Source organism: Panicum virgatum, chromosome 3K (genome assembly GCF_016808335.1).
Source record: "Panicum virgatum strain AP13 chromosome 3K, P.virgatum_v5, whole genome shotgun sequence".
In the NCBI taxonomy this organism is placed as follows: domain Eukaryota; kingdom Viridiplantae; phylum Streptophyta; class Magnoliopsida; order Poales; family Poaceae; genus Panicum; species Panicum virgatum.
In genome coordinates this window covers 18382157-18404668 of record NC_053138.1, presented here as the reverse complement: position 1 = coordinate 18404668, position 22512 = coordinate 18382157, and the positions used below count along the sequence as shown (strand labels likewise).

Here is a 22512-nt window from a genome sequence, read left to right as displayed (position 1 = left end):
ATTTGCTCTCCCTATTCAAATTAAACTATAGAAAAGACCTTACATTAAATCATAATTACACATTTGACCTTATAATTTTGCAATAAGGTCCTTGATCAAGTAAAATAAGCACATGATGCATAAAATAACTGCAATTCTATTGTGCAGACACCTAGGGTGTCACAATAAGCAAAGACATTATCTCTCGACGGGAGAATACCTGGTTTCAGCATCCAGCAATCTTCTGCTCACAAAGTATATAGCTCTTTCTTTTCCTTCAAATTCTTGAATAAGGGCCGATCCGATAGCACGCTCATCAGCCGATAAATACAATCTAAACGGCTTGCATTTTTGAGGAGGAACCAATACTGGAGGATTCACCAAATAACTTTTTATCTCATCTAATGCCTTCTGATGCTCTTCTCCCCACACAAACTCCTGATCGGCCTTCAACTTCAGTAAAGAAATGAACGGCTGAATTTTTCCAGATAGATTGGATATGAATGTTCGAATAAAATTAATCTTGCCGATCAATGACTGAAGTTCAACTTTTGTCGTAGGGGCTTCAACTTTGTCAATGGCTGATATAGTCTTCTGACTAATTTCAATTCCGCGTTCATGTACCACAAAACCCAAGAATTGGCCAGCTGATACACCAAAAGCACATTTATTTGGATTCATTTTTAAACCATGCCTTCTTGTGCACTCTAAAGCTTTACGCATATCAGCCAAATGGTCTTGGTGCCCCTTCGACTTCACAACCACGTCATCAATGTATATCTCCACAATTTTGCCGATGAGTTCATGAAAAATTTAATTCATAGCTCTTTGATACATAGAACCGGCATTTTTCAATCCGAATGTCATGACTACCCACTCAAATAATCCAAGATGACCTGGACACCTGGACGCGGTTTTGTGGATGTTTTCTTCCGCCATAAAGATTTGGTTGTACCCAGTATTACCATCCATAAAACTGATCACCTTGTGTCCAGCAGCAGCATCTATCAACATATCAGCTATCGGCATGGGGTAACCATCCATCGGCGTAGCCTTGTTGAGATCCTTGAAATCAATACACACTCGTAACTTGTCATTTTTCTTGTAAACAGGAACCACGTTAGAAATTCATTCGGCATAACGACACTGCCAAATAAAATTAGCTTCAATTAACCGTGTCATCTCGGCCTTTATATCTGGCAAAATCTTAGGATTACACCGCCTCACTCCTTGTTGATATGGCTGATACCCCGGTTTTATAGGCAAACGATGTTCCACAATAGATCTATCCAAGCCAGGCATCTCATAATACTCCCAAGCAAAGCAATCTTTGTCCTCCCTTAACAAACTTTTCAGTTCCTGCTTGTATTCGGGATCCAAGTTGGCACTAATAAACGTCGGCCTTGGTTTATCACCATCTCCGATATCAATTTCTTCTAGTCAATCGGCTGACGTAAACCCATGTCCCAACTTCCCTTCTTCCTCTAGGAACTCATCCATCAGGAACTTTCTGAAGAACCGACTGCTTGGATCGGTGTGGAACTATCACTGATCGATTCATCATCGGCCTTAACCTTAACACGCCAAACTTGCAATTTGACTCCTTTTTTGTTCAAAGTCCATTCTTGCTCTTCCTTACTGATCTCTAGCTGGCGTAGCCTCTGAACACGTCGCTTCTGAGACTTGGTCAAACCTCCCAGACACCATTGAGATTGATCTGTGCGATCAGGCTCGCGTTTTGGATCTCTCCACATTGGCTGATCATCTTGCACTCTGTCATCGGCCATCTGTTCTAGCCGATCGTGTGTAGGCATTTTTCTTCCAGCAGGATCACGTAGCATGGTCCTGCCCCCAGTCGATCATGCACCGATACCCTTTTTCCTAGCCGATCATGCACAGGAGTATGCTCACGTCGATAGGGTTCATGACGTGGTCTTTCATATGATCGGTTGCCTTGACAATTGCATTCGGGTCAATCATATGCCGATGGCAATGTCAACCCTTCTTTCCAACAGTAGACAAAGAAAGGACACCTCCAATGATCTTGCTCGCGCCGTTCCTCTTTTTCTCTACACTGCCACCTTTCACGATCACGCTGAAACTTGTTCAACAGCAATTGAGACGTGACACGTCTACGTGGTGCCGATGAACGTTCAGCATCCTTTATCGGACCCTTTCCTTTGACCTCATCGGCCGCTATCTGCGCTTTAGGATCCACAGCCCCAGATCCCTTGGCCGATGATGACGTCAGAATCTTAGCTTGAGGAGAACCTTCATCTCTGGCCACATCAACCATGTTTGTGGCGAAGGGATGCCCGTCGATCTTCATCATCTTCTTGGGAGCCTCAAATTTCAATCTTCCTTGTTCAAAAGCCATCTGAATCTGCTGTCGGAAGACTTTGCACTCATTTGTGTCATGCGATGTGGCGTTGTGCCACTTGCAATACTTCATATTCTTGAGTTCGTCCTCCGATGGAATCTTGTGATATGGCCTCAACTTGATCAACCCTTCCGACAATAACAAGTCAAAGATCTTGTCGGCTTTGGTGATGTCAAACCCATACGACTCAGGCTCTTTCTTCCCAAACAGACACGTCACCGGCTTCTTGCTGTTCTGTATCCACTCAACCGATGCGACCGTCTCTTGCTCCTCTTCAGACTCATCATTGATAGAATATTCCACATAGTTGATCTTCTTCCGAAAAGACTTCTTGGACTCGTAGATTCGAGTCTCTCCCGTCATCCGACTCACGATTTGGCTAATACTTTCAAACTATTGTGATGCATATTTTTCTTTAATGTGCGGCAAGAGTCCATTAAATGCTGCATCGGCCAACTACTGATCGAACAGAACCAAACTGTAACATTGGTTCTTGACATCTCTGAACCTTTGGATAAAAGCAACAACCGATTCATCATTTCTTTGTCTTAAGCTGGTCAAATCGGTCAACTTTAACTCTGTAATCCTAGAGAAAAAGAAATGATGAAATTGTCTTTCTAGATCAGCCCAATATAATATGGAGTTTGCCGGCAATGTGCTGAACCAAGCAAAGGCCGATCCAGACAAAGACAAGGAGAACAAACGGACTCTGAGTGCATCATGGTTGCCCGCTTCTCCCAACTGTAGAAGGAACCTATTAACATGTTCATCGTAGAAACTTCTCCCTGCCCTGAGAACTTTGTGAAGTCAGGCATCTTGTACTTGTGTGGGAGAGGAATCTGATTATAAGCCGGAGGATAGAGAGTCTTGTACATAATAGATTGTTGCTTTGGCCTCAAACCAAACTGCTCCCTCGTCACTTCGGCTATCTTTGTGCTCCAATCAACTTACGGTTCAACTATTGGCATTTGCTAAGGAGAAACCGTGCTCGCTGCATTGGTCATCATCGCAAGTTGTTGAGCTACATGGTTCATCAACTGTTCAACCGATTGCATCTGATGTGTTTGCTAAGCTATCCGATTGGGTGTCTGCTGAGTCATCGTCAGCTGTGGAGCTGATGGACAAACCGACAGTTGCCCAGTAGCATCCATATATGGTACACAGACACACCGTATCTGTCCAGTTGCTTGATTATGGAATATCCAGTTGACTCCCTTCTGATGCGGAGACTGTGACAACAACACTTCTAAAGGAGACTGGGGTTGGAGCAGGATAGCAAGACGCTGTTGTGGGGTCATCGGCGATGGCATCGATGCATTAGCTTGTGCCATCTGTTGTGGACTCCATGCGCCTTGTGCATTCAGCTGCGTTGCCGATGCATCCTACTGTGCACCCATCGGTTGAACGGCCGATGGATCAGGCTGAGAGGCCATCAGCTGAGAAGCCGATGCATCAAACTGCATCTGGGGTGGCGTAGAAAAGAAATCCGGATGCATGCCATACCCAGTAGCAGGATTCCATCCTTTATGAAATATGGAAGCAGGTCCATCTTGCAAAGTTGTGGCTATCGGCGGCGTGGTTGAGTAGATAGGATCTGCTGTAACCGCCGATGCTGTAGTAGTAATCTGGGGTGAGGTTTGACTATTGCTTGTTCCTGCCTGGCTATTTTGAGCCGACAGGGCTGCTGCCATAGATATTTCCAAGAGAACATACTGCATCTGATCTGGCTGTATACAGCAAGGACCCATGCATCCTGGAAACGTGCCTTCAATAAACGTCTTAACCACCGCATTGTGCACCGTGTTGCCCATAACTGTTGCACTCTTGATGAAGGCTTGTGCCACAGCTTGGCCAACTGCGTCCATCATCTTGCTTTCACATTGAGCCTCCGTCAATGGCTGGAAAGATGGAAGATTAAACTTCTTGATCACCTCACCAGATCTATTGATGTTGTACGACTTGAGGCATTCACGTTTGAATCTCTCCACCTGCTCTTCATATTCCTTCTTTTGTTCTTCTTTGAGCTTGTCTTCAGGAACAGGAATTTGGTTTTCTTCACTAACTACAAATTTACATGTGATGTCCACCATGTTAAAGCTTTCAGTCCCACCGGGCGTGCCAAAAGATGTGTTGACGTAAAAATCAACACACTGGAATCTGAGGGCAAGTGTACGCCAAGCACGGAAAGTCAACTAAGCGTGCCAGTGAATTTGATCTGAAATTGACAAGGGAGAAAACAAAGTCAAATTCGAGAGCGTATTGGCTGGGATTCCGAATATCTCTCAGGTAGGCGTATCGGAAAGCTTTGCTGATACTGAATGCGACAAAAAGATATTTAATGCAAGCGTGTAATAACGGGTGCGTCGGCAAGATAAGCCGATGCACCAGACGGCAAAACCGGCTTTGAGTAGCCGATCATGCATGTACAGCAAGATCTAAGCTACGAATATGTAACTCAGATGATGCAAGCTAAAAAACATATCTAAACTAGCTCTTGAGATAACAAAAGTGTTCCTGCAAAACCTAAAGCCGATCTAATATGTTTTTAGATGTGATAATTGCCAAAAATCATAGGAAAACCTACAAATCTAGCCGATATCGATAATTGGTGAATAAATCTTGACAAGACGACAGCGATGTGCCCGGAAGTCAAAGCCCAGATAAGCTCGATAACTTTTGAATAGATTTCAACGAAGCCACAGCGATGTGCCCGGTGGCTAAAGCTCAAATATACTCGGTAAAACGAAAACTCACCAGCAAATCAAGTCGCTCGAATGTGAGGTGTTCTTGATCAACATGAAAGAACTCGTCGAAAAATAAAAGAAAAGGCAAAGTCGTCGAAAAGTGCAAAGGAATTGTAAAGTTTGTTGTATTGGATGTGTATCAAGTTTTTCCGGTCCCTTACAATTGATGTTTATAGCCTAGCGCTATCAAATCCTAGCCAATCACGGCAAACATTACTTGACTTAAAAGAAAAGACTAACTAAAGATAAACTACTTTAAATATTACAACCGAATCATCAAGATTCTCGTAGAGTCCGGATCCTCTTCTCCTTCCTTGACTTCTTCGGCAACTCTCTATCGGCCGAGTACCAAAGTGGACAGATCATCATCTTTGAAGCATATTCCTTTGGCCCATCGGACGGACCCCATCGGCCGATTCCAACCCTGTGCATCTTTTGGTTTCTTCCAAATCGGCCACCTTCCCTTCACAAAAATCACCTCCTTTGACACATGTCAAAAAATGGTGTCAACACTCTCCTTTGAGGGGCTTGGGAATGAGGGCAGATTGTTTTGCTATATAATATTCGAATCCTTTGGATCGTGTTGGCCGATAATTACTTGAATTTATCTGATTCCTTTTTGAAAGGCTGGATATACAAGTAGGATATCCATAAGTAAAGTTAACTACTTGAACTTATCGTGCACCTTTTCTTTGAAGGGATATATATACAAGTAGAAAACAAAAAAATGAAGCTTTTTAGCTACTCGAATTTATCATGTTCCTTTCCTTTGAGAGGGCAGATATACAAATAGAGAATAAAAAACGGGAATATAGCCTTTAGACTACTCGAATCTTATCGTAATCCTTTCCTTTGAAAGGATAGATATACGAGTAGAGAAAAGAATAGGCATAGAGCTATTTAACTACTTGAACTTATTATGCACCTTTTCTTTGAAAGGCAGACATACGAGTAGAGAAAATAATAGGCATAGAGCCATTTAATTACTCGAACTTATCGTTCACCTTTCCTTTGAAAGGTAGATATACGAGTAGAGAAAATAATAGGCATAGAGTCTTTTAACTACTCGAACTTATCATTCACCTTTCCTTTGAAAGGTAGATATACGAGTAGAGAAAATAATAGGCATAGAGCCTTTTAACTACTCGAACTTATCACGCACCTTTCCTTTGAAAGGTAGATATACGAGTAGAGAAAAGAATAGGCATAGAGCCTTTTAAATACTTGAACTTATCGTGCACCTTTCCTTTGAAAGGTAGATATACGAGTAGATAAAAGAATGGGCATAGAGCCTTTTAACTACTCGAACTTATCGCGCACCTTTCCTTTGAAAGGTAGATATACAAGTAGAGAAAAGAATAGGCATAAAGCCTTTTAACTACTCGAACTTATCGTGCACCTTTCCTTTGAAAGGTAGATATACAAGTAGAGAGAAGAATAGGCATAAAGCCTTTTAACTACTTGAACTTATCGCGCTCCTTTCCTTTGAAAGGTAGATATATGAGTAGAGAAAAGAATAGGCATAAAGCCTTTTAACTACTCGAATTTATCGTTCGCCTTTACTTTGAGAGGCGGATATACGAGTAGAGAAGAGAATAGGCATAAAGCTTTTTAACTACTCAAACTTATAGCGCACCTTTCCTTTGAAAGGTAGATATATGAGTAGAGAAAAGAATAGGCATAAAGTCTTTTAACTACTCAAACTTATCGTTCACCTTTCCTTTGAGAGGCGGATATACGAGTAGAGCATGTGTGGGGGATTAGTAGGTCTTTATGAAGAGTGAGCGATGTAATAAAATGACGCTTTTATTATGATAATTTGAGAGATTACAAGATAAGCAGTGACAGACCCTTGTTCTTGTGACTCTAGAATACATGACTCTTGTCTAAGACCTACCACTTGCCCAGAGTGATTTGCACTAGACAATGGCTATTTCATATATACTATATTAGGTAATATAAAGTAAAGCTTCACTTGTGTTGGTGTTCGTTCAGGAGCACTGGTGCGCCCAGAGCTTTGCACAATGTTCTGCATTCATACGTCGAGTGAGTGCCCTTTGGATGCCACCTACACTTCTGGTGTAGGAGTTGGTGAAACCTTTCTTGCGGCGTGGGTGCCCTTTCGTGATACTGGCTGCGAGAAGTTGATGGGCGATCACTATTGATGTACTGCCTCTTTGGAGGTCGCGAGTAGTCGTCTGGCAGGTGGTAGTTTGTGGAGGGACAGTAAGCCTCTGTGTCCTCTCGCTCTTGTTTCTTAGAGATGATCACGCTTTGTGCATCACAGCCAATGTTGATGACGTTGCGGAGCTCACTGTTAGAGTAGTCGAACAAGTCGCCGTGACGCTCATGACCGTATTTGGCCGCACGCTGACGCCGGAAAGCTCGCTTCTGATTGCAGATTCTGCGGCGCTCATAGAGATCGACTTCCTCCTGTTCATCCTCAAGCTTGACGGTGATTGTAACACTTGAGGGAACAGGTGGTGGATCATGGTTGATGGTAGTCTTAATTTCTATTGTCACCACCGGGCTAGTACCCATGTTATCGGAGAGATATTCGTCAAATTCTTCCGAATTGTAGTCGCCAAGACTAACTCGCTCGAGGAGATCATCCTCTAAATCAGAAAGTTCTTTGATGCGAACCATGAGGACTTTTCGGCAGTGATCTTCGATGTCTTGGGGACCTTTGTCTTCTGGTGGAGGTAGTGGTGTGCTTGTCTAGAACGGGAGCTCATCAACCTGGGGATAGAACCTCTTTGCAGATTGTTTATGGAGTCCCGATTTTTTCTAGCGCATCGTTCTTCCATGGGGGGTTGCTCTTATGACCAGGGTTTTGTTGGACTCCTGGTCAGTTTTAGCGTCTTTGGTTGAGCCGGAGTCGGCTTTTCTTACTGCGGGTGGTCTGAGGCCATCTTCCGTTTTTTCTGGTCGGATTGGGTCTTCTAGGTCTTCGTCTGTTCTCAAAGAGTAATTGGACTCATAAAAGTGGCCGATTTCCGAAGTTGTGTGCTTGGGATGTGGGATTAATGGTATTCCCATCTCCATCCTGAGCGCGTTCCTGTTCATCCAGTTTGAATAAGACTAGATTGGGGTTGCATCATCTGGTTCCTTCAGAACTCTTATGTCGTAGGTTGATGCTTTCACAGCTGTTTCGAGATTTTCTGTTGCTGGGGTCGGAGAACCTGGGAGTGTGGCCCCAGTTTTGGAACTTGACCAATGATTCATGTAATCGTCAACTGATATATTGTCATCCGATTGGTCATTCCCTGAGACAGAGAAGGTGCCCGATCGAGCGAGTCGACGGTTGTTCTGCTCAGGGTGCAGGCGAGTTGCTTGGAAGTCATCCCAGAGTTTTTTGGCCTTGGATTGCTGCCAGAGTTCTTCAAGCTTATGTGGGTTAGACAACCCTTCCATAAACATGTCTACGTCATCTGACCATTCTTCCAAGTAGTCAAATCCTTCTGGGCCGTAAAGTTCTTCGAGATATTCCATGAACTCCTGATTGGAAACCCAGTCAGGTGATTGTGGGATGAGTTCATCGTGGTGGGCGGCAGAAGAGTTACTGGTTCCTTCAGAATTAGATGGGAAATCCCTTGTCTGAGATTCTTCTGGTTTCCAGTAAGTCTCTAGACCGTTATGGATGTGTTTTTTGTATCCTTCTGCATGAAGAGTTTCTTCTGCAAGCTTGATACAATTGGCAAGGGATGTGTGGACTCGGTTCATTCCTGAGAAGATGTCGCCCGTTCGATCTAGTCGAGGGCTATGTCGCTCAGGAGTTTTAGGGATCTTAGCGCCATGTTTCCGGAGTGTAGATTCTGCAAGGTCGATGCAACCTTCAATGTTGCGTGAGACTCGATCTACTCCATCGAGTAGTTCGGAGTTGTTGATCCTGATGTTTGATGGTCTTTAGATCTTGGATGTAATTCCCGAGTAGATCGGAAATTTTGTATGTGTGACTGGCCGGAGGAGTTTCTGAGTTAGAGATGGGTGTAGGGCTGGAAAAAAAGCTCGAGGCTCGCGAGCCGGCTCGGGCTCGAGGTGGCTCGGCTCGGCTCGAGCCAGCTCGCGAGCCTCATGCGAGCCGAGCCGAGCCTATTTCTCTGGCTTGTAAAAACTCCGAGCCGAGCCGAGCCGAGCCAGCTCGGTCAGGCTCGCGAGCCGGCTCGCGAGCTCGGCCCAACATGGCTCAAGCCGGCCCAGAAGGCAAATCCTATCTTATTCCTTACCTCCTACAATCGGCACGGAGTCATGGTCTCAAGGACGCAGGAGATATGCATCATGTCATGTTTGAACTTGTCATTTTTCAATTGCATAATATATATATTGATCTTGGATGATGCAAATGATGTAAATATGGCTAGAACGTTGTGTTGCTGTCCAAGTACGGCAGCTCGCGAGCCGGCTCGCGAGCCTCATACGAGCCGAGCCGAGCCTCATCGGCCAGCTCGTTCGAAGGCCGAGCCGAGCCTGGCTCGGCTCGCTCATGTGCCGAGCCGCACCGAGCCGAGCCGAGCCTGGCTCGGCTCGGCTCGTTTCCAGCCCTAGATGGGTGCCTCCTGTGAAACGGTGGTTTCCTGCTCTCTGATCTCAAGTAATTCATCCAAATCTTTCTCCAATTCTAGGAGAGATATGGATTGAATTGGGCTTTCCACGTGGACAGGGAGTGGAATTTCGTCGAGTTGATCAACGAAATTGTCAACATTATTGCGCATTGCCGAAATCGATTCCTCCAGTTCTTCAGGGTCAGCTAGGCGGCTGGAGAAGCCACCCGAGCCGTTGGCGGTGTAGACCCAAGAGCCGAAGACGATGGTCGTGCCTTCTGGCACTATGTTGGAGTTGCCGGAATTGGCCATCGAGCTCTCTAGATGATTTTTGGTGAAGGCCCCTACATGGCGCGCCAACTGTCGGTGTTTAATCGTCAAGCCTACTATGGGTATCCCCGAAGTAGTTGATTGTAGGTAGGGACTCGCCAAGATCAGGAACGCGATGGTGCAACGAACATAAAGATTTATACAGGTTCGGGCCGCCGAGAGCGTAATACGCTACGTCCTGTGTGGTTGTTTGTATTGCCTTGAGTATTGATGGAGATTCGTGATGTTTTAGAGGGGTCCCTTCCTGCCCTTATATAGTCTGGGGGGATAGGGTTACATGGAAAGTGTAGTCGAGTACTATTGGAGTCCTTCCCAATGACTATCGGGTAGTTTCCTTACACCGACTAGTCCTACTTCTATACGAGTAGTTACAATGCGGTAAGTCCTATCCCATGCGATACTCCTTACTCTAGAACATTCTACGCCTATGAGCAGTCCCGCTGCCCCAGGTCTGACACAATACAACTAGGTATATATGAATTCATAACTTTAAATATTAAAATAGTCATATTAAATAAAAAAATTCGCAGTTAAACTATTAGTAATATTAATTCTAGAATTTATAAGGAGTAAATTGCACCCACCATACAATAACTTGGCAGGTGGGTGCAAATTGGTCCAATAACCTGTAAAGTGCTCAATTTAGTACAATAACTTGACAGATGGGTGCAGATCGATCCAACAACTTAAAAAATGCTTAATTTAGAGTAATAACTTGGTAAATTGGTGCATTCACAATCCAAACATTATATGACAATGTATTTGGTAACGTCAGGTCACAATTAAGACTTTTCATATTGGTCCAATACACATCGGAATGTATTATTTGACCATAGCTTTTCATATCACAATGGACGCCAATAATTTTATTCTTAGAATAAATAAATTATAGTTTTATTAAAAATGATATATTTTTAACCACCATTACAACAGCAACATATTAAGTAGATGAACGTGTGACAATCCAGGTTTTAGGGGTTAAAAATTAAAAAAAATTGTGTTGATTTAAAAATTTAAACCATGATTTCTAGAGCAAGGGTATTTTTGTTATTTTGGAAAAATGCAAAGTTCTTTTTTTTACAAAATAGTTTTGCAAAAGGCAAAATTTCAAAATTTATGAGGAGTTAAAATACACATTTTGTTTTTCACTTTTACCCTCATAAAAAGATGTATTTATACTTAAGGCTACCCTTGCAATTTTAAAACTTAAGTTGTGTTCTTTTGCTTTTTAAAAGTTTTGGCAGATTTGAAAATATTTCAAAATCCTTTGATCTAGTGCAAAATTTGCGCAACAGGAAAGTTGTAGATCTTAAGAAGTTACACAACTTTCATGTTGAACACTTTTTCATTTGAGCCCTAGTTCAACAGAAAATTTTACTTTTCAGTTCAGCCCCTAGAATTTTGGAATATTGCAAAACCACCCTCGTTGCTCTTCTTCCTCTATCCATTGAAACAGGGCGCCGCCGCCTCTCGCTGTGTTTTTGCCCCACCAGCGCTGGTTCCCCGCCGTGGTTTGGCCCTGCGCTGCCTTATACAGTGCCACCCGGCCTTCCCAAGCTCTCCCTGGCCCCACATCCCCTTCTGCTGGCAGCCCCTCCTTTCTTCACGCACTGCCGCCCCTGTTCTTCTTCTCCGATGAGCACGACACCGCTGACTTTGCCCCCAGAGTAGCCGCACCACCTCGAAGCACTGACCTGCTGCCCCCACACGTCGCAAGCAAGCCCCCGCTGCTTTTTCGCCACCCCTGCTGGCCATCTGCGCTTGCGCCACGCCACCGACCCGCGACACCTCGCCGGCGCCCGAGGAGAAGCCGACGCTGTCGTCAACTAGCCCTCTCCTCCTGCCAAACTCGATCCCAGAGTTCCCTTGTGCTCAACCCCTTCCCCTTTGGCTATAAATAGCCCGGCCGGACCTCCAATTCCGACAAACCACAACACCTCCCCTTCCTTCTTCTCCTGTGAGCTTATGCTCTCCGTTGACCCACCGCCTCACCACTGCTCCACCTTAGCTAAGCTTGGAAATAGCTTCGCCTAGCTCCAACTCAGCTCACCAGCCCTCTCCCGTCGCCATTCCCCTGCAGGAGCACCTTCGCCATCGTTCATCCTGCCGCAACGCTCTGCGCCAATGCCGACGACCACCCTGCCGGCCACCACAAGTCGATCCGAAACCACCCCTAGGTAGCCCTTGAGCTCCTCTTGCCCCTCCGCTCCCTAGCCCTCGCCGCCGGCGATCACTGGCACCGGGAACCGCGCCGCCGTCCCTCCTCTGTTCACCCAAACCCAGCCAAGGACTCGATTGTAGTAACTAAATTCTTTCTAGGGTCATCTTTGCAAAATATCCAGCCCCCTTTTATGTTTTATGCTGTGAACTTTGAAAAATCCTAGAAAAATGTAGAAAAATCAGAATAATACCAAATTAATTTTGTTGTGCTCCTCTTAACTAGTTCTATCACTTTGCTTACTAAAGTTTGTATGAAACTTTATATTGTGTACTCTAGTTTAATTGTTAGCAAATGAGTAATTTATTTATATCTTTTTAATCATAGCCTTGTTATGCTTGATTTTTTAATCATGTAATCTATGTGCCATGTATAGTCTTATGTGAAATTTGTGGTCCAAATTCTTGACTTTTGCTCGTTATTTCATGTGTTTTGTTTATTTCTAGCATGTTTTTGCTAATTTCTTAGGGTCATCTTTTTACCATGAGCTCTACTGATCACAAGTAGTTTATGATAATTTTTGGAAGAATTTTTGCACTGTTTAGCTTGAGTTTTGAATTTATTCTTGAATTTTAAGGTTAATTCATGCTAGTGTGGTTTTTGTTAGAATAAACTCCATGTTTGAGCTTGATTTATATATATGATCTTTTATTTTGAACCTTGAGTTGATGTTTGATATTTGAACCCTAGTTGTTGAATTCTTTTGAATTGAAATTCTAAATTTGAATTCAACCCACCCCATGTTCCTGAATAGAATTACCCTTCTTTCTTTTGTTTTCAAACTCTACTACTTAGAGTAGTTAATCTTGTTATTTTATGGAGTTCCTTGTGTTTATTTTTACTCTATAAATGATTGCCCAGTAAAGTAATACTTTTAAGCACGGTCTTAAATAATTACTTTATTGGATAACAACTTTTTAGTGAAGGAAACCTATACTCAAGCACTTCACTAATTTCGAGTACTGCATTACATATAGAAATAATATCGCTAGTCGACGAAATGTACGAATTCATCCAGAAACCAGACGGGGATATCTCTGAAGCCCAAGTCAACATTACGGAAGATAACAAAGACATGAATGTGAAACCGGAATCCAAGAATGAACTGCATGAAGTCCAACCAACATCGTGGAATTAACTGAAGTCCCGAACTCTGATTCGAAAGAACTAAAATCTACTAACTCTATAGACCCTTTTAAAGGCAAGCCCCGGTGCATAATCCCATTATTTTAAATTATGCAATTTATTTACTTGTGCATTTAAGTTATTAGAGTTGAATGAAAACCTTAGATGCATAATCTTAGGTACCTATTGTTGAAGACTAGAAATAGAGTTCGACTAGCAGGTATGCTAATAGGACCGGTAAAAGTCGAGTGATTACCTGTCACTCGCGAGCTTTATAGAAATTGATTGTTTACTTTCTACAATCACTATAAGGACCAAGGACGGATTGGGTTACTAGTTTCAACTAGTTTCATGGTGGAAATCCGTCTGTGTTGATAAAATTTTGTTAAGGCCGCAGTGTGTGGTAGTGTTGATTAAGCGTTTGAAAGTACTAGCCACATGCCGTAAATATGGTACGCGGCAAGTCTAGTAACCAATCGGCCCGGCAACTGGACATACCCCCAACTCTCTCTTAGGGATAGGATGAATAAAATAGATAGAATGGATGATATGGAATCTGTAGCGCTACAACTACGACTATGAGGGACGAGGAGTGGTGCCCTATAGTCAGGGAGAGTGGCGCTGATCCACGACCCGGAATGAGAACCAAACGGTTGCTTGAGAGTGACTCAACAGTGCTCCAAGCGTGTGTGTTAGGTTTTACCTTGCAAGGATTGAAATTCGGTTCGAACTGTTCCGCCGCTCACGGATATTGAGCCTGCTTAATCTCTTTGCCACATAGAGTAAGAAGTGGAATAAAGGTGATACTTAATTTTGTTGGATGCAATTAATTCTCTACATATTTGTATAGATAGGTGCAAACCTAGAATGGTTAACCCAACTAGAATCTAAAAGCTAAAACTTGAAAATATGGATCTACTCTTTATTGGTTTTCAGCAAAATAAAACCCAGAGCCTTCACAAGCATTGCATGTCTAGTTAAAGGGATGTTATATACCCTTAATCGGGTCAGTCTTGCTGAGTATTAGTATACTCAGTCTTGCTTTTAACTTTGTTTTCAGGTAACCTTTGGAATTTTTTTTGATGAGATTGACGTCATGTACGGGCTTCATCATGATGTCATTTATCGTCACTAGATATCATTTCCTTTCCACTGTTTATAAACTCTGAAGAACTTATCTACTTTCAATTTTCTGAGGTACCCTACTTGAATCCTCAAACTCAGTTTGCAATAACTTTTACTATTGAAGTTTGTATTGTAATCTCTGGGCTCACTTTCGAGTGAGGTATGTTGTTTCGATCCGAAATACAGTAGTGTTATCGGTATTTTACCCGACAGACTGTTAGATTACTCCGTTGAAGTGCATGTAGATGATGATTAGGGCATTTTAACTGGATTAATTCAAGCGGTTCTGCCACAGAACGTTAATAATTTTTAAATTTTATAAATAAAAATTATTGATGGTGATCCGATTGTTATTTTTCAACTATGTACATTTTTATTAGTTCAAATTCAATCAAATTTTAGAACGACACCATTAGCATCACTCAAACATTGAAGTGGATAAGAGAGACCCAAAAACTTTAGGTTTCTTCTGCGCTTCTGTTCATGTATTCAACAATGCTCATGTTTGTTTCTATTTATTTAGCTCATTTTTCTTTTCTAACGAATATAGGAGACTTTAAAAATATATGTACCAAGCTCCTAAAAGGTACCAATAGTTTGTATCAACATATTGGCATTTTTAGCTTAACAGTGCATATATAATCAAACATATCGGAAACAATGAGGAAGAATTTTTTAATATTGAATATCAAATTAAATAGTTTTAATCAAAATTGAATCACTATACAAAAATAATTAATGTAAAGACATAACATTAATTTTTAAACACTGAGGGTTTTTATCTTGGCCAAATACATTGTCGCGCAGGTACAACACGAAAATCAATGGTCAAAATAATGCTTAATAATTTTGTCCTAACATGAATATACTCTTTATTGAGACCTTGCGTTAGTTATATTGTTGTGTAATATTTAGATTGTGAATGTACCTATTTGCCAAGTTATCCAATTAAATTAGGCATTTTACAAGTTGTTGGACCGATCTGCATCCACTTGTCAAGTTATTGTACTAAATTGAACATTTTATAAGTTGTTGAACCAATTTGCACCCACCAAACAAGTTATTGTATGGTGGGTGCAATTTACTCATTTATAATTGGAAACATATCTAGTACAAACCAGGGTAGTTGTGCAAACTTACAAACTATGGGTCCAGTCCACACGATGCTCATCGGATGGCTCCCTTTAGAGGTGGGTTCATTTTGCATTTAAGCCCTCACCATTTTCAAAGCTAATTACAGTTTTGCAGAGAATCCATTTTGATCCACCTCACATCTGTTCGTTTCGGATTGCCGTCGTCCCCGTCGCGCCTCCCGCGACTCCTCGCCGTGCCTCCCGCGACTCGCCGCCCTGCCGGCCCTTCGCCGTTCTCGTTGCACCCGCGGCACCACGCGCGCCGCCGCCGCGCCCGCCGTCGAACACCTTACTACTGCGGTCGCACACCAGGAACCTCAGGCCCCCGCACGCCTCGCACTTGCCGCCGCCCCCGGCGGCGGGGGGCTTCTCGTCGAGCGCCAGCACCAACGGCAGCAGCATGGGGACGAGGCAGCCCTCCTCGTGGAGCGCGAGCACCTGGGCCGCGCCGCCGACGTCGCGGCCCCGCACGAAGAGGCGCGGGGGCACGGCTTTCTCCCCCGTGACCGCCCACAGCTGGTCCCGGAGGCCCCGGTCCATGCACATGTCGCACTCCTGTAACGCCACGGCCAGGTTCTCCAGCAGAGCACGCACACCCTTGCAGTCCTCGAACGTCAGCGACCAGTTCTCTATACACCATGGCACCTGTTGTCCAAAGAACAATGTCACCTAAGAAGATGAAACCCAATTGATGTAGCTGTGAACCATGTCATGTAACTGAAATGTGACACTACTAGAAAAACGGCTTAAGGCACCGGTTGGTAGGAGCCTTTGGTACCGGTTTTTTTGAACCGGTACCCCCAAAGTGGTACCGGGTAAAACAATCGGTGCCTAAGTCTTCAAAATTCACGCAAAATTTTATCTTTGGTTGGGACTTGAACTCGCGACCTCTGGTCTCGCGCGTTGCTCTTTTACCATCTCAGCTACACAGTTGTTCTGATTGAGAAGGAGATATTTTTCTTTTAAAGTAACCAATGGATGAGCCTAAGGTACCGGTTGGTGGTACCACCCAGTACTAATATAAAAATTACCACCCGGTACCTATGGAGAGCCTTAGATACCGGTTGATAATACCAACCGGTACCTAAGGCTAATTTACAAATTCCATTCACCCCAAAAGTACCGGTATAGAGATGAACCAGTACCTATGCTAGCATTGGTACCGGTTCATCTCCATACCGGTACTTTTGGGGTGGACCTAATGCTTGTTTTCTAGTAGTGTGAACTTAGTGTCTACTTTCCTGGGAGTCGCGGGAGGCATGGCGGGGAGGCGCTACGGGGGGCGACGGCGATCGCAAATGAACGTGAGGTGGATTGGAAGGGGTTCTCTGCAAAACTGTAATTAGCTTTGCTAATGGTGGGAGGGTTTAAGTGCAAAATGAACCCACCTCTAAAGGGAACCATCGGATGAGCATCGTGTGGACTGGATCCATAGTTTGCAAGTTTGCACAACTACCCTAGTCTATTATCTTATTATTTGGCCAACAAACGGAGGCTCCACGTTCGCTCTGAAGGCCTAGAAATTCCCACGTTAATCAGAGAAAATAAGAAAAAAATAAATTACCCACCACTGGCATTATAATAAAATTAATCAAAAATACCCCTTATCTTATTAGCCAGGCGGAGCCTCCACGTTCGCTCTCAAGCCCTAGAAATTCTCACGTTAATCGGAGAAAATAGGAGAAAATTAAATTACCCACCACTGCCATTATAATAAAATTATTCAAAAATACCCCTTATCTTATTAGCCAGGCGGAGCCTCCACAATCACTCTCAAGGCCTAAAAATTCACACATTAATCGGAGAAAATAAGAGAAATTTAAATTATCCACCACTACCATTATAATAAAATTAGTTAAAAATACTCCTTATCTTATTAGCTAGGCTCACTGCAACCAATGTACATAACGTGCGGCACATGAACATTTATAGGAATCGGACAAATTACGTCATCATCATGTTTCCATACGTTTCCATAAATAAGATAGATTTACTATGTGCACTATAAATAGGGATTATCAATTGCGACGCCTAAGGGACATGAACGAGATTGCTGGTAGTTAAAAAAATTAGAAATTTTGAAAATGTTACTGGAAAGAATGCTTGCTGGACCAAAAAAATGCCATAACTCACCACGAAGAAGCTCATCACACCCGCTTGCCGCATCCAGATTCTTAGCCATGCTTTCTGCTCCTACTTGCCATGCTTTCTCGACGCACGTGTTGCGCCCGCTCGCCGCATCTTACAGAATCCGCTCAGCACACAAGCCTCCTCGCCCGCAAACCAGCCTACCATTAGCGCTGCCGGACCGAGAATCAGAAACGAGACTACGGGAAACCAACGAGATAAGGTACTGGAAGACAAGGACAAATCGATGCTACTACAGTACCGATTTGGAGTAAAATGAGCTGCAGTGGCATACTTCCCGATTTCTCTATCCATAGCAGGGTAGAGAAGCTCCTCTATTTGCCATGTGGCCCACCCCGGCCACTGGCTGCACCGTCCGCCCCCGCCCCAGCTGCTGATTGCTTCGCCGCTAGCCGTGCCGGCCGGCCCGGACGCCTCCTGACCCGGCCGCTGCACGGCCCGCCCCGAAAACCCCCCGCTCAGATCGCCGCCGCCAGGGTCCTTCGCTGTGGGAGGAGCTGCGCCTGCCGGGCCTCCGACACCGCCCTTGTGCCGCTCGGGGCTGCCGCCGGAGATGAACTGGGTGAAGAGGGAGAAGAGAAGTGAGCAGGGGAGGAGAAAACGAGAGGAGAGGAGAGCGCTGGGGAGAGAAATTGAGGTGAGGAAAAAATAGGAAAAGGAAAAAGAAATAAAGGGAAAAAATAAGAGAAAAAGGAGAAAAGAGAAAGAAACTATTATTATTTAATTAAAAAAAATTGTATTACTAAATTATTGTAAAAGATACTGAAAAGAAAAAGAGGAGGAGGAAAGAAGAAAGGAGATGATACTTGGAGATGGTTGAATAAAATATGTGGTAGTTGGTATAGAGGACGATATATACTATGTATGGGTGCGAGAAAACTAGATACAGTGAAGAGAATCTTGATGACCAGAACAGAATATTCTTTTTAGAGAGTAGAAATAAAGTACCACGAGTGCGGATAGCCTAAGGTAATAGAAGACAAGGAAAATAAATAAGGTTATTAAGGTCATTTCTCTATCTCATGTGAACTGTCCACACTATTTTATTAACATCTCAGAGTTTACACATACCCTCAATAAACAACTTTGTATACTACTCTTGTCTACAAAATGTCAAAACAAATTAAAATTAAAAAATTACACGTAAAAATATATAGTTTGTACTGAAAGCTTAAAAAACTCAAGGTTAGAATACAAAATGAAAGATGTAACCTTATATAATATCTAGCCGCGCAAATACGCGGGTGGCCCACCTAGTTTGCACTAGATATGTTGCCTTTATAATTATAGAAATAGAATAGCTAATAATAAAAAACATACATATCACATAAGTGGCTTTGAGACTATGGAGAAGTAAAATAGGGGGTGGGGGGGGGGGAGGGGCATGACTTACGTAACTTTTAAAATTGGAATGTTTCACGTAGGAAAAAAAGGAAAAGTATTTATACCATAGATACAATCCAAACAGATTTATTTGCTCTTGAAGCTTCCATGATTTTAGAATTCGATTTCATTAGGATATTGTACGGGATCGAAACAAAATTGTATTAGAAAACATTATTCGTTTCTCTATTAGATAGAGAAGAAGAGAGTGACAAAAGACCAAACTCAGCCGCGCGATAAAATTAATCGGATGCGGTGTCATCGATGAACCAGAACAGAATATGGAACAAACGTATCGAAATACTGTACCAGACCTCTCTCTCAAGCCATGTCATTTTTCAAGTAGCTACTGAGGACAACGAACCTTCCATAATTCCGGAAGTCAACTTTGATAATACATTGTATGAGATGGAAACAAGTTATATTAGATAATATATGTTTCTCTATTAGATAGACAAGAGAGATAATTGGACCATCCTTGCGATGAAATTAGTTAGAGGCGTGAGGACTGTTGAGTACTCTATCCTGCTTGTGATGAGTGAATTGTCAACCGTGCGTTGTGATCGTGCGCTTGGTCTTTGGATTGCAGGTACACGGGCGTCAAGTGTCGACGGGGAGCTGCCGTGGAGGTGCTGTGGCCGATGGACCGTGTGGTGGACGGCGGTGAAGGGCAGCCGGGACCGGAGCTCGGACCGGGCGGCAGCTGTGGCGTCCACTCCTAGATCGAGGGCGCAAGCGGCGACGGAAGGCGGGTTTCTTGGTTTGCGCCACAAAACCAAGGAGGCGGACGGCTGTTGAAGACGCCAAGTCGTGGAGGCACGGGCGTCGGTCTCGGGACTGACGGAGGCGACGGGCGTCGACGTTGTCTAGGGCCTCGCTGCGGGCGAGGAGGTGACGGGCGTCGGGCAGCGTCTAGGGCCGTCAGAAGGCCGAGGCGGGAACGGCGTCTAGGGCCACGGCGTGGAGGCGGGAATCTTCCCGCGCGTGAGGTTTTGGCGGTTTTCTCAAAACCGGCCACCTACCCGGGTTTCGCGGACCCTCCAAAACCGCGGACTGGATCTTCATCAAAACGGCGGCATCGTGGAGTAGACTTCGTTCCGAAGAAAGAACCTCGGCCGTCGGATGAGATTGTGTACAGGGGGTGCTGCAGGCCAACCGGTCTGACCGGTCCCTGGCACCGGTCTGACCGGTCTAATCAACCGATCTGACCGGTCCAGCGTACCGGTCTGACCGGTCCCGCGGGTATAAATACTCCTTCACTTGTGTTAGGTTAATTGCAGCTTTTGTAATCTGTTCGTGGACTCCTCTGTTCTCCAGGCCGCCGCCCCTGTGTTCCTCTCCCTCCGTTCCTCTCTTTAGAGTAGGATTTGTCTATGGATGTGTGAGACTTTGTATTAGATTTGATTGGGAAAGGAGGCCTTATCCTCCTTGTGCCCTCTGGGCTTTTGAATCAATCCAATTCTGTCCCTCTTGTGCTTTTTGTGATGGATTTTCGTTTCATTTTTGATGCACTTGATTGCGACAGTTCGTAGAGCTCTTTGGAGTGATTCCCGTGCTCCTAGCTTCGTCCTAAACCCTCTGGAATCACGAGCTCTTCAGAATTGGAGTTCTCGAATTTTTGAGAAAACCCCAATCCCTCTTGATCCCCCTCGAATTCTCAAGATTTGTTGATCTTTAGGACGAGATCTTTTAGGGATATGTTCACGGGGTAGGGCGAAGCTATCCCCCAAGTTTCATCGATTTTCGTGGTCGTTTGGTTGAGATTCATCGTTTGAATCCAAGTTTTCGGGGGTTTTCTGGGTGCCACCGGTCAGACCGGTAGGAGAGACCGGTCAGACCGGTCTGCCAGTTTTTGAACAGCCGAGACCGGTCAGACCGGTCCAGTGCACCGGTTAGACCGGTCCAGTGCACCGGTCAGACCAGTCTAGTGCAGATCAGTTCTGCAGTTTTCCCGATTCGCTTTCGATTTGCTTCGTGGTTTCGCTCGCTCGTTCGAGGCCTTTTTGTGTTGGTTTAGCTTTTCCATAGCTATTCCAAACTCTGGTCAGAACGCTTGAGGGCTTCGGTGATTTTCGGGATATAGGCCGACGGTTTAAATTTCGAAGAAATTTTGATCGGCTCTCATTCACCCCCCCTCTGGTCGCCGGCTTCGGTCCCTCAATTGGTATCAGAGCGGGTTGAGGTTTTCAGTACCTTAACCGGTTCGAAAACCACTCGGCGACCATGGCGAGTCTTGGTAAGATCCCGGTGTTTTCCGGCGAGGATTATGCCTACTGGAAGGTTTGCATGAGATCCTTCCTACAGAGCATGGGAGCCGAGGTCTGGGAGATTACCACGAACCACCTTTACGAGGTGCTTGCTGTTCGGACCACACCTCTTCAGGTGACCCAGCACGAGGCTAACACCAAGGCCGTCAATGCCTTGTTCGCTGGCGTTTCTCGTGCGGAGTTCTCACGCGTCCAGGGTTTTCAGGAAGCCCACCAAAATTTGGACGTGCCTTGAGAACTACCACGAGGGTACACCTCAGGTGAAGGCCAGACTATTCGAGACTCACCGGCGTGAGTACGAGAACTTCACACAGGAGCCGGGTGAGAGCATTGACTTGATGTTCAGTCGCTTTCAGTCGATTGTGAACAAAGTCAATGCGAACAGATCTGCTGGTACCCTTGAGTACACAGAGCACGAGAAGGCCCTTAAGTTGCTTTACGCACTTGATCGCTCTGTGTGGGATCTCAAGGTGAACACCATCATTGAGTCTGCTGGCTATGAGACTCTGACGGTGAATGAGCTTTTCAGCAAGCTCAAGGCCACGGAGGTGGATAACCAGACACGAGCCAAGCTCAATGGTGCCCCTCCTTCCAAGAGCGTCGCTCTTGTGACTGGCCCAGGTGGTGGATTAGGCTCTAACGCTAACTCTGCTCTTGGCTTTTCTCTTGCCTCTTTGCCTTCTGTTTCAGATGAGCAGCTGGAGACGCTGGGCGACGACGACTTGTGCCTCCTGATCAGCAAGTTCCAGCGCGTCTACCACAACAGGCAGAGGAAGAAGAACCCCGGGTGCTACAACTGCGGTGATCTGAACCACTTCATCGCTGATTGCCCCAAGAAGTCCGGCAGTGGCCAGAACAACTCCTTCGACTATTACCGCCATTGTGACCGCGACGAGGGAGGCTTCAACAAGGAGCGTCGGCGCCACAAGCACCGCAGTCGTGACCGGGGAGGACGCTTCGATAAGGAGTCGCTCAAGAAGCGCTTCCAGTACAGGGCCAAGAAGCGGGAGAAGGCCTTCCTGGCGCAACTCAGCGACCTCGACAAGAGCTCCGACACCGACCGCTCTTCTTCACCGACCTCCGACGACGACGACAAGAAGAAGAAGAAGCGGGACAAGGAAGCCACTGGTTTCATCGGC

General features: G+C 44.7%; 1 protein-coding gene across 1 annotated transcript; it reads right to left on the bottom strand.

Annotated features, from left to right (window-relative positions):
- Positions 1 to 15710: 15710 nt before the first annotated feature.
- Positions 15711 to 22254, bottom strand: LOC120700679 (uncharacterized protein At5g39865-like). Its single transcript, XM_039984925.1, has 2 exons — positions 22249 to 22254; positions 15711 to 16220 (listed from the first exon to the last, which is right to left on the bottom strand). Exons 1-2 carry the CDS (start codon positions 22252 to 22254, stop codon positions 15711 to 15713), a joined length of 516 nt encoding a protein of 171 aa, XP_039840859.1.
- Positions 22255 to 22512: the final 258 nt, after the last annotated feature.